Raw genomic sequence first — 12,952 nt, 5'->3', positions numbered from 1 at the left:
CCACAGGTGAGCCAGTGCAGGGCTGGGAAGGCAGGAAGCGGCAGGTGAGGCCTTTGGAGGCAGGTTCCTCCCACCCACAGGCAGGTGTAGAGTGGAAACCCCCAAGGGCTCTCTGGGGTCAGGCCTGCCGCTCCTAGGATCTTTGAGCTCCCTTCTCCCAGGTTTCTCAATACTTGCAGGGAACACCTGAATAGAATAGGAAGCCGGGGAGGGGAGTGAAAGCTGCAGACTGCTGGGCCTGGCCCATGGATTCCAATAAAAGTTTGGTGCTGGGCGTGGAACCTGCATCACTGAAATGGACGCTCAAGTTTGGGGACTGCAGATCTGGGCAAAAACTAGCCTCATTCTGAGGAATTCAGAGGCAGGAGTGTGGTCCCCAAGCTGTGGCTGCAGGGAGAGCTCCTGTCATCAGCCCTATGAGTAGGGACATACCTACCAGGTCCCTGGAGACCAGCAGGAGCTCAGAAATGAAAAATGGGAGGTCCCGCTGAAGGGCAGGGCTCACCCTGACTCTGGAGCCTGCCTCCCTACTTGGCTGAGGGTCCTCCAGGGATTCCAGAAGGACAGCACCACTCCCAGCTCCTCAGGGAAGCCTGGCCAGCTGGCACTCCCTCTGTGAGGGTGTCACAATAGATACTTAATGCTGCACAGGCTCATTTAGTCCTCATTCTGGGAGGCAGCAGGGGCTACACAGCTAACTACCCTCACAGCCCACAGGTTCTGAGGGGGAAGGGAGGCTTTTCAGACCCAAGTGGTCTCTGAACAATCTGAAAGGTGGAGAAATGACTCAGTTAAAACACCCCCATACTGGCTGTATGGGACTCCAGAACCCAGAAGGAACTTGTAATGACTGGGCATTTGGAGGTTGTCCTTGGTCAGGTGCCTGGTCTCCTGGCAGGTGGCTCAGGACAGCCACAGGGCTGAGCCGCCTGGTTCTGTCCCTGCCTCCTGGAGCTCCCTGCCCTTGAGGTTTTGGGTTTGTGAGAAAGTGACAGTGGCAGTGCCAAGCGACAGCTTCAGCACCCTCTGAGCACCATTCTTTGATATGAACCAAGTGTTTTCTCAACCCCGTGTGAGGTGGTTTCACAGCTTCAGCTGCCTCTTCCAACCTGTTACCTTGGGGCTGGAGGTGAAGGCTGCAGGGAGCGAGGATCCGTCCTGGGAGCTGCTGGGCTGGAGGAGCCTGGAGTACACAGAGGCTCTCAGCAGGGCTGAGGGGCATGCCATGGAAGGGGAAGGTGGGAGGGCACCAGTTGAGGGCAATACATGGGACCTGGGCTCTGGGACCCTGATCCAGGGGTATGTGAGTGTGGCAGTGAGCCTGCCATGCAGAGACGAGATTGCATGGTGGGGCTGGGCTTCCTCCTGTAGTCAGCGGAAAGGCAGAGGCTTCACCTCTCCTCTCTCATTACAGGACTGACAGGTCATGGAACTGAGGAAGCCTATGAGGTGAGGCTGCATCCGGGAGACCATGCCTAGGCCAAGGGGCAGGTTGCTTCTTCTGGTCATACACTCACCTAGTGTGACCCCAACCGTCTGTGTGGCTTTTTTTTTTTTTTTGAAACACTGTCTCTGTTGCTCAGGGGCACGATCCTGGCTCACTGCAAACCTCCACCTCCTGGGTTCAAGTGATTTTCCTGCCTCAGCCTCCCAAGTATTGAGTAGCCGAGATTACTGCTCTGCAACACCATGCCTGGCTAATTTTTTTTTGTTTTTAAGATGGAGTCTTGCTCTGTAGCCCAGGCTGGAGTGCAGTGGTGCGATCTTGGCTCACTGCAACCTCCGCCTCCCGGGTCCCAGTTCAAGCCATTCTCCTGCCCAGCTTCCTAAGTAGCTGGGATTACAGGCACATGCCACCATGCCCAGCTAATTTTTGTATTTTTAGTAGAGACAGGGTTTCACCATGTTGGCCAGGCTGGTCTCAAACTCCTGGCCTAGAGTGACCCACCCACCTTGGCCTCCCAAAGTGCTGGGATTACAAGTGTGAGCACACCTGGCCTTGTATATCTCTTTAGAAGCAGCTCAGATCAAGTGATGTGCGGAGGCTTTGGGTCTCAGACTGAAAGACTCACAGAAACTTTTTGCCTATTTTAAATTGCAGTTATCAGATGTTCTAAGCTCATTAACTACTTACACTTACAGTTTTTACATTTTGGGATTCGACCTTCTATTGACATCAAATTCATATTTTGTAGCACCTTGGACTAATTTTTGAATTTGGGATTAGCTGTGACACCCACCCCCCACCTCCAATTAATTGTATACTCAGAGCGATTGAAACTTAAGACACAAGGGAGGGGGTGGGGAAAGAAACTCCCAGCCCCAGAGCTCAGGGTGAGACACTCAGGCTGACCAGTGATATGCTGGAACCAGACTCCAATCTCACAGCTGCAGCAGAAGAGCCAGGCAGACTTAGCTGAAATCTGGCCAAATCTCAGGCTCCAGGGAAATTTACCTACCCAATATGCAACAGATGAACCAGCTCAGGGCTCCTGAGCTTTCCAACCCTCCTGGCTCCTAACACTAGGGGAAGAAAGTCTATTTTTGGGAAATACTTCTCGGGCTGAATCAATGCATTCTGAATAAGAGACAAAAAAACTAAGAGTCTATTTTAAAAAGGGCTTCCATTCTGATCACCCCAACACCATGACTGTACAAATCAGTTTTATTAGGGAACTGCCCCAGGTGCACCTCTGTTCATGCTCTCATCACACCTGCTTTCTCAAATCAGCCCAGGCTCAGAGGCAAGTTACCAGCTAAGCAAAGAGGAAAACTGTTCTGCAAAACAGCAACTGTCAGCTTAAGGCATTACTAACATTGCAGAAGGAAGCAAGATTATTAGGGGTGTCTGGCCCAGGACAATGACTTCTGGGAACAGGAAGCCCTCTAGGGCCAGATCTTGCTGCCATCCGACTTGGGAGGTGACACTATCGTGCTGGGATGGTGGGTCACTCCTTCAAACCCATCCACATCACTGACAGAACACTGTCTATTCCTTGAGCTTTTGGATTTAGAAATTAGTTATATAAAAAGTACTCTTGGCCCAGAAGCCCCAACATGTGTGTGGGTCTCGGGGCACTCCCTCAGTCCTCCCTGGCTGGAGCAGGGGAGGATGGAGATACATGGAAGGTTGGTCAGGCTCTGTTTTAGAAATGAAGTCACGACTAGGAATCGGGAGCAAGGGAGCAGAGGCCCCTGCTGCAATCACATGCTGAATCATTGTCCTCCTGAGAGCAGGCTCCTATGGTTCCTTCAGTCCACGGAAGTGCTCAGAGCAGGGCAGGCCAGTGCGGCCACGGAGCTGCCGCCCCCTCACTGCATGCCGAACCACTGCTCCTGGTCAGCCCACTGGGCCGCCTCACTGTCGCTGCCCTCCAGGTCCCCTTCTTCCCCACTCCCTTCCATGTCGTCCACATCCTCCTCCTGAGTGGCATCCGTGGGACTCTCCTCCTTCTCCATCTTCTGCATCCCCTCTAGAGACTTCTGGTCATTGGGGTCCAAACTAGGGGACAACAAAACAAAGGAGAGGCCTGAATCTCTGCCTTGCTCTTGCTGGCTGATTTGTCATCTCCCTGGCCCAGCAGTGAAATGACCACACAGTCCCAGAGAAAGTGCTAAAGCCTGGCCTCTCCAAACAACTCAGGCTTCCGAGGCTGGGTTGATGGAGTCCACCACCAGAAGTGCAAAAAGGAGTCTTTTCCTAATTTTTGAGTTCTCAATTTGAGTTTTTCTCTACAAATTTCTTAAATTTTTTCATACCTATTACCCCTAGCATTCTGCTAGAGGCTACGAGATAACACAAATGAAAAAGTGGTAAACAAACATTAACAGATAAATTCAAATATAATTCCCAGAAAGTTGGGTTTTTGAGCTATGGGGTTACAAAAAAATAGGAATTTCTCTGAGTAGAGGTGTTCCATGTTCTTATGATGTAATTAAATATATCAGCATTTCAGAAGCCAACCAAAAATATCATGCTATGCCATGGAACAGATTTGTAAACACCTAGGTTAGACCCCAGGACCCAAGGCTACCCCTACTCGAGCATTCACATTTAGTAGCTGGGAGTCAGTAAATGTGCCACCCCCACCCCCAAAGTTCAGAGCCTCTAGAACATTCATTTATTTGCCTCTTAAGCAATCTTTCATCTTGCCTTGGTGACCATCACCCAAGCCAGCAGGTGTCCCACCCCTAGTAAACTCCATCTCTAATAGAAGTCTGGTATTTTATTTTCTCACTTGCTTCTGGGCTTTTAAAAAGCAGCTAAAACCCACGTTGGCATTCTGTTTCTACCAACATAAATGTGGACCGATCTGTAATATCTCCTGGTCTCCTAGTTGCTGAACACTTCCACACCCATACTCTGAAGCTCTCACCCATACCCAGGGCTCCTGCCCTCTGGACTCGCACCTTCCCTTCTACAGACTGCTGTGAAAGCCCTTAGCATGTGGTATGGTCAGTCTGCATGTCTGAGACTGACAGCTCCCAAAACATAGCATCTCCAGTGGTCACTGAGATGATAAGCACACAAGTGGTGCTCAACTGTGTGCTGAACAACTGAATGTGATCAGACTCTATTAAAGACAGCCCCTCACCATATAACCTTACACACACACGGACAACCCTCAAATAAACCACTTCTGTATTAAACAGTAAGAATACCACTATTTATTTAGTATTTACTATGTACCAGGCACAGGGCTAAGAGCTTTACATGTTATAATCATTTAACCCTCATTCAATCATTTAATGTCTAATAGGTAGATAGATATAGACAAGGAAATGTGTTAGTAACTTGCCCAAGATCACAGGTGGTGAAAGTAGTATTCAAAACTTCAGACCTCAAGTTCTTAACTACTACAGTAGATAGAAACATGGGAAACTACTTACAATACTTTGATTTGAAAAAGAAGAATATAAAATATATACTAGGTACAACCCTATAAAAATATGTATGTGTGTGGGCAAGGACAGAAGATGATCTATACAAATGAACACAGATGTTATAGTGGTGTGGGATGGTTATGAGTGAAACAGTTTCTCAATGTTGTTAATATATTTTAAGAAAAAATTTTTAGAAGTCATGAATTCACAAATAACTCTCCTACCATTACTATTATTATTATGCTTTCAACCACAGACACAAACTGTGCATGTTTCCATAACTCCTGTGACACAGCTCACTGCCTCCTTTACCCTCCTCAGTGGCCTTCCCCCACGGGAGGCTAGTGCCTACCTTAGTGCTATACTATACTGGTCCATTGCCTCCTGATACTCATTGACAGCTACAAGGAAATCTCCTAGGATCCGATGCAGGACACAGTCGCTCTGATTAGCCAGTGCGTTCCTCAGCAAAGCAATTCCATCTTCGTATTTCTGTTCTCTACCTGGGGGGATAAAAAAGACCCTCACTGTCCTACATGAACATTTTAAAAATACATTCTCATCTTAAGTCATGTACAAAAAAACCACAACTATCATTCTGACAATCACTTTGCAGACATCCTCAAGAGAATACTGGTGCAACACAAAGCGAGGGGCAAGCACACCTGAGGTCCTATTCAATTAAGAAATTCGCAGTTTGAATTATAATGTTTTAAATGGGCTCTTAACGTTAAAAAGCCAAACTGCATTTTATTTGCCAACGAACCCAAATTTGATGAACCAAAATATGAGTTCATCATAAATGAGGACTGAAAAAAAACAGGGCTAAAAGGGAAGTCACAAAATAATCCAGATGGCTCTGAACAGTTCAAACTGGCGAAAACCAGTTAGTTATATTCAGCTCAAACTAATTCAGGACAACTCAAACCAGAAAATAGTGAGCCGAACAGATACCAACTAATAGGTGGTTTGAGCCAAGCCAAGCAGGTCTAAGCCAGCTACATTTGGTTGGACTAAATATAAACGAATCCAAGCAGGCTCAGACCTGCTGCAAAAGGCACACACCTGTCTGGTCATCTGTAACTAGCTGGGACAAGGGTGACCAACTGAGGTCAGGTTTTATTAAAATTAATGATGAACAGGACAGAAAATAAGACACTTACTAAGTAGTTCTGCTTTTTTCACCACAGCCTTAATGTAATCTGGCCTTTGGGTCAGGGCTTTATCTAATAACGTTTTGGCTTTCTCCTGTGTCACTGGGTCTTCAAGACAAACAGTGGCTAAAAGGGTAAGGGTCTGTGCATTTGCTCCCAGAGTTTTGTAAACGTTGTTAGCCATTACCATTGCTTCTCGAATACTGTTGGAGGCTAAGTAACATTCTATGAGACCTGAAAAAAGTAAAACACATGAAGACATTCAATGCCATTACCATTCCAACCCATGCTTTCACTCTGACAGCTGTCCAAATTGTTAACGTTCAAAGCTTCAAAGGGCAGGCCAGGGGAAACTGATGGTGAGATCAGACTGGAAAGCGTGTTGATGGAATAGCTAAGAAGTGCTATTCCAGAGCACTTGATGTATGTGGAAAAAGACTGCCTTCAAAGGCACCTTCAGTTTAGGGAAGGAAACAAGCACGTGTAAGGAACTCACAGCATGTGAACACCCCATCTAACTGCTAGAAGAACAAATGCAACGCTAATGTTTAGCCTGTCATATGGCCAAGAAATTAGTGAGAGATGATGTTTCCAACAAAACCTAAAGTTTTGCTGCCTCTTAACAAGCTGTTATTCTCCAGCTGCATTCAGTCACCTGTAGGCCTAGGTTTAAGAGGGAAGTCTCCTAGAATCTTTTTTATTTTTATTTTGAGACAGAGTCTTGCTCTGTTGCCAGGCTGAAGTGCAGTGGCGTGACCTTGGCTCACTGCAACCTCTGCCTCCCAGGTTCAAGTGATTCTCCTGCCTCAGCCTCCTGAGCAGCTGGGATTACAGGCACAGGCCACCATGCCCAGCTAATTTTTTGTATTTTTAGTAGAGACGGGGTTTCACCATGTTGGCCAGGATGGTCTCCATCTCTTGACCTCATGATCAACCCACCTCAGCCTCCTAAAGTGCTGGAATTACAGGCGTAAGCCACCATGCCTGGCCTAATTTTAATTTTTCTTTTTTTTTTTGAGATGTAGTTTCACTCTTGTTGCCCAGGCTGGAGTGCAATGGCGTGATCTCGGCTCATGGCAACCTCCGCCTCCCAGGTTCAAGTGATTCTCCCGCCTTAGCCTCCCTAGTGGCTGGGATTACAGGCATGCACCACCACACCCAGCTAAATTTTTACTCTTAGTAGAGATGGGGTTTCTCCATGTTGATCAGGCTGGTCTCGAACTGCTGACCTCAGGTGATTCACTCACTTCAGCCTCCCAAAGTGCTAGGATTACAGGCGTGAGCCACCGCACCTGACCTGGCTCGTAGAGTCTTAAACTGAATGTCCAGTTCGACAAACTATAGGACTTATTGTCAAGCAATCTAGTAAGACTCTTTCATTTGAAACATAACAGCTGTCTCAAAAGGCACTTGCTGAGGGCTTCCCTAAACTAGATGAACAGTACTTTATCAGATGCAACAGACTGTCACTGGCAGCCCTTGCCTCTTTCCACGCCCACAGCAAGACGCCCTATGGGGCCACCTTGAGAAGAGTCAACTCTCAACTCTTCATGCCAAGAAGTTGAGGAGAACAGAGGAATAACTTTTTGGCACAAAGTGCTCATCAAAACAGAAAAACAGCTTAAACCCCAAACCCACACAATCCTTGGCAGATTTTCTCTGCATACTCCTCCACCCTAGCAGCATTTATAACATTCATGCACACCCTTCCACACACTATGGTTACTTAACCAGAAATTACCTAACTCTTTTTTGTTTTTGGAAATGTAGTCTTGCTCTGTCACCCAGGCTGGAGTGCAGTGGTGACATCTCGGCTCACTGCAACCTACATCTCCTGGGCTCAAGTGATTCTCCTGCCTCAGCCTCTTGAGTAGCTGGGACTACAGGCGTGTGCCACCATGCCTGGCTAATTTTTTTTTTTTCTATTTTTAGTAGAGATGGGGTTTCACCATGTTGGCTAGGCTGGTCTCAAACTCCTGACCTCAGGTGATCTGGCCATCTCGGCCTTCCAACGTGCTGGGATTACAGGCGTGAGCCACCGCGCTCAGCCAATTACCTAACTTATTTTATTTTATTTTTTTCTTTTGAGACGGAGTTTCGCTCTTGTTACCCAGGCTGGAGTGCAATGGCGCGATCTCGGCTCACCGCAACCTCCTCCTTCTGGGTTCAGGCAATTCTCCTGCCTCAGCCTCCCGAGTAGCTGGGATTACAGGCACACGCCACCATGCCCAGCTAATTTTTTGTATTTTTAGTAGAGACGGGGTTTCACCATGTTGACCAGGATGGTCTCGATCTCTTGACCTCATGATCCACCCGCCTCGGCCTCCCAAAGTGCTGGGATTACAGGTGTGAGCCACCATGCCCGGCCTACCTAACTCTTAAGGGCAACATATTGGATTCCAAATACAGTTGTATTTGGAATTACTTATTGAATAGTTTTACTTCCCTGCTAAAGCTCCACTGGAACTTCAGAAGAAAACAGAATGCACTTGCCTAACCTCAACCTCTACCAGCAAAGGAAGCTCCAAATGGGAACTCTAAGAAACATTAAAGGGTGTAACCAGGGTTGCCCTGAGCCAAATCTCCAAATGGCAGCTTGAGAAGCCTCACTGGCCAACTGGGAAACATCTGGTGTCCAGATATTATAGGAGGGGCTATTCAACTGCATCCCTGAGCTCCAGTGAAATAAGCATGCAGTACAATGGAATTAGCATAACAACAGCTGGAAAGAAAGAGAAGTTACACTTTCAGGATCAAGAAGTTAATCTGAAACCGGAGCTTGGTTTGCTGGAGCTTCTTTAAGAACAAAGTCAATCCTCTTTGCCCCCAACAAATCCACCAGAGGCATAGCTCTCTGGCTATATAAGCAGATTTGTTCTCCCTCCCAACTTCCAAATTTTATTTCTCAAATTTGAACTCATCTTCCCGTTAAGAGCAAATCACTCCTAGACTCCTGGGTTTATTTTTAAATGCTTACAAAAATATGTTTTGGAGGAACTGCATCTTGTAAGATCTATTTTAATGTCTGTGACTGAGTCACCAAACATTGCTGAAGCTGGCAGAGCTCCTTTGAACTCTTAGGGGTCAGTTCACATGAACTTAAACTATTACATAACAAAACAGTTGGACCCCAATTGTGCCCACTCTGGAGGTCACAATGAACAGACCCATTCCCACAGCCAACACTATCATATGGACGTTGAGTTATCTTACGAGTACTATCTCTGGCCTAAGGTAAGACGGCCACAAAAAAGAATAGGCATAACAAGGCATGCACAATGTCTCATGCCTGTAATCCCAGCACTTTGGGAGGCTGAGGTAGGCGGATCACTTGAGGCCATGAGTTCGAGACCAGCCTGGCCAACATGGCAAAACCTCATCTTTGCTAAAAATGCAAAAATTAGCTGAGCATGGTGGCACACGCCTGTAATCCCAGCTACGTGGGAGGCTGAGGCAGAAGAATCGTTTAAACCCGAGAGGCGGAGGTTGCAGTGAGCTGAGACTGCACCACTGCACTCCAGCCTGGGTGACACAGTAAGACTCTATCTCAGATAAAAATAATAAAAATAGGTAAACTAAGTGATCTACCATGGTGCCTCACACAGAGAGATTCATATTAATGAGTATGCTACAATGGGTGGGCACGGGGGTGGGAGGACAAAAACAACAACCCCATTCCAACTATCCTCTCACCAAAAACCAGAAGAAAAAGAAAAGAGAAAAAATTGATTCTGAAAGTATGGGGTGACAAATCCAGTGAAAGCCCTAAATAAATGTAAAATGCCCAGTGCAGTGGTTCCCAAACTTGTCTGCACATTGCTAATACCTCGGTATCTTCAGAAATATCGATGTCTATTCCCAACCCCATATATTTCCATCTACACTGGAGATATCCAACATCAGGATTTTGAAAAGCTTCGCCAGATGCTTCTAACAAGAGTTTGGGAAGTGCTGGCCTAATGAAACCTTCCACCTGAGGGCCGCTGCCACACCCACAGATGTACACCATTCACCTTTATTTTCTATCTTACCTTCATAACAATCTAAGCGACAAGGTGCGAGCCGTATGGCCTCCCGAAAATGGATTATTGCTTCCTGGACTCTGCCCATGTTCCTAAGTGCTGCTCCCTTAAGTAGCAAAGCTTGAACACTATTACTGTTCAGCTGAATGGCCTTGGCTCCTAAATAGAGGGCCCGGGAGTAGCGTTTGCTATAGAAGCTGTGACAACTGGAGGAAAAAAAAAAACAAAACACAGAAATTATCCAAGAAAGGACTATAAAGAAACTTCATCCAAAAATCTTACTGAAGGCCCTGTACATAATCCTTATTCCAAATAAACCTTATTCCAAACCCGAACTTACCGTGGTTTTTTTTGTTTTGTTTTTGTTTGTTGAGACGGAGTCTCACCCTGTCACCCGGGCTGGAGTGCAATGACACGATCTCAGTTCACTGCAACCTACATCTCCTGGGTTCAAGTGATTCTCCTGCCTCAGCTTCCCGAGTAGCTGGGACTACAGGCACCTGCCACCAAGCCTGGCTAATCTTTTGTGGAGATGGGGTTTCACCATGTTGGCCAGGCTGTTCTGGAACTCCTTACCTCGTGATCTGCCCGCCTCAACCTCCCAAAGTGCTGGGATTACAGGCGTAAGTCACTGAGCCCAGACCCACACTTACAGTTTTAACCTAAGCTATTAATGGAAAAGGAAAACAAAAAAATCCACTAAATACTTATTTTTAGGTGGAAATCTTAATATGGAAGGGAAAAATTATGGAAAAGAACCTAAAATCTGGATACTAGTTATTAGCAGAGAGGCATTTGGAGAATTTGTAAAGCCAGGTTAGTAACAAAGGAGCATCTTCCGGTCCTATCACTGATGGCCCAGTACTAAGCACAATATATTCACCGACTCAATTAATGTTTAACCCTAGAAGGAGAAGTTATTAGCCAATTTTCCAAATGAGAATATAGACCTAGATAGGTAAATAATGCATCCAGAGTCATAAATCATGATTTCAATCCAGGACTGATTATCCTTTTAAAAAATATACATATATATGTATATAATATATATATATATATATAAAATATATAAATGTATAATATATATATAAATAAAATATATAAATGTATAATATATATATAAATAAATAAAGACAGAATCTTGCTACGTTGCCCAGGCTGGTCTCAAACTCCTGAACTCAAGTAATTACCTCTTTTTATTTTATTATTTTTGAGACAAAGTCTCACTCTGCCACCCACATGGAGTACAGTGGCTCAATCTCGGCTCACTGCAACCTCCGCCTCCTAGCTTGAAGCGATTCTCCCGTTTCAGCCTCCCTAGTAGCAGGGATTACAGGGGTGCGCCACCATGCCTGGCTAATTTTTATATTTTTAGTAGAAATGGGAGTTTTGCCACGATGGCCAGGCTGGTCTCACAAGTGATCCACCTGTCTCAGCCTCCCAAAGTGCTGGGATTACAGGCATGAGCCACCGTGCCAGGCCAGGTGATTACCTCTTAAACCTGTGCTTTCAACTTATATTCTCTTCAGGAGGAACCTTCTCTTAATCTACTGACAACTAGGGAGAAAGGGGAATGCATAACCATACCCAGAGACCACCCACGGTTCTGCATGCTGATCAGAGATATTAAAAAGGCGGCATCCAAGGTTCTCCACATCCTCCAGCCGCCCTTCTCGTGCCAGGAGGTAGCCATATACATCCATTCCTAGAAAGGAAGGACACAGTGAGAAGAGGTGTTTTAAGCAGAGGAGCAGTAGTCCCACAAATAGGAGTAGCACCCAACATCAGACTCCATGCTGAGGGCCCAGCTCCCACAGGGGCTAAGCCCTTTCCACTATCACAGGCTCCTCCCACTACTATTTCCAGTTTCCGACAAAGTGACTAATTTTTTTTCTCTAGTGTCATATGATACTATTTTTTTTTCTTTTTCCAAAGTGACTATTAAAAAGCAAAACACAGCTGGGCATGGTGGCTCACACCTATAATCCTGGCACGTTGGATGGCACAGGCAGGAGGATCACCTGGGCCCAGGAGTTCAAGACCAGCCTGGGCAATATGGTGAGACCCTGTCTCTACAAAAATTTTTAAAAATTAGCCAAGCACAGTGGCACATGCCTATGGTACCGGCTATTCAAGAGGCTAAGGCAGGAGGATTGCTTGAGCCTAGGAGGTCAAGGCTTTAGCAAGCGGTTTGTGCCACTCCAGCCTGAGTGATGGAACAAGATCCTGTCTCAAACAACAAAAACAAAAACCAAAGGAGCAGAACAACCTACCTCACAATTTGAAAGCCTCCAATTTTCAGGAACTATTTGTCCCTCTATCCTGTGGCATGATATACAGCTATCCGAATCCAACCAGAAAAGGCCCAAAAAAGCCTTAAGTAAGGTCTCTCTTCCAAGAGCTCTAGGCCATCAGAAATACACACTTGCTGCTGAAAAGCCAACCAGTCTCAGAAAAAGTTGGCCCGCTCCAGAAAACAGCTTGTAGTGCTATCCAGAATGCAGTTCATTAAAGATCAGGCTGGGCAGAGTGGTTTACATCTGTCATCCTGGCACTTATAGAGGCTGAGGTGGACAGATCACCTAAGGTCAGGAGTTCCGGACCAGCCTAGCTAACATGGTGAAACCCCAACTCTTCTAAAAATTACAAAAATTAGTCAGGCGTGGTGGTGAGCGCCTGTAATCCCAGCTACTCAGGAGGCTGAGGTGGGAGAGTCACCTGAACCCAGGAGGCGGAGGTTGCAGTGAGCTGAGACTGTGCCATTGCACTCCCACCTGGGTAACAACAGTGAAACTCCATCTCAAAAAACAAAACAAAACAAAAACAATACAAAAAAAACCTCACTGCCTCTCCCCAGCCCCCGCTTTATTTTTACCCACATTCTATAAAAAG

General features: G+C 46.2%; 1 protein-coding gene and 1 pseudogene across 3 annotated transcripts in view; both read right to left on the bottom strand.

Annotated features, from left to right (window-relative positions):
- Positions 1–241: 241 nt before the first annotated feature.
- On the bottom strand, positions 242–2,648 carry LOC105728627 (uncharacterized; annotated as a pseudogene).
- ANAPC7 (anaphase promoting complex subunit 7) overlaps positions 2,648–12,952 on the bottom strand; it is a 23,525-nt gene continuing 13,220 nt past the window's right edge. For all 3 annotated transcript variants that reach the window (XM_012469082.2, XM_064379856.1, XM_012469083.3), the window contains 5 exons: positions 11,648–11,765; positions 10,070–10,266; positions 6,048–6,272; positions 5,237–5,387; positions 2,648–3,502 (listed from right to left, as the gene is read on the bottom strand). In XM_012469082.2, the coding sequence (XP_012324505.1) occupies positions 3,313–3,502; positions 5,237–5,387; positions 6,048–6,272; positions 10,070–10,266; positions 11,648–11,765 (881 nt within the window). In that variant the 3' untranslated portion in view covers positions 2,648–3,312. The remainder of the gene's footprint in view (positions 3,503–5,236; positions 5,388–6,047; positions 6,273–10,069; positions 10,267–11,647; positions 11,766–12,952) is intronic.

The sequence above is a fragment of the Aotus nancymaae genome, unplaced genomic scaffold, assembly GCF_030222135.1.
Source record: "Aotus nancymaae isolate 86718 unplaced genomic scaffold, 86718_ANA_hifiasm-v0.15.2.pri h1tg000021l, whole genome shotgun sequence".
NCBI classification, from domain to species: domain Eukaryota; kingdom Metazoa; phylum Chordata; class Mammalia; order Primates; family Aotidae; genus Aotus; species Aotus nancymaae.
This window is presented reverse-complemented; position numbering and strand designations above follow the sequence as displayed.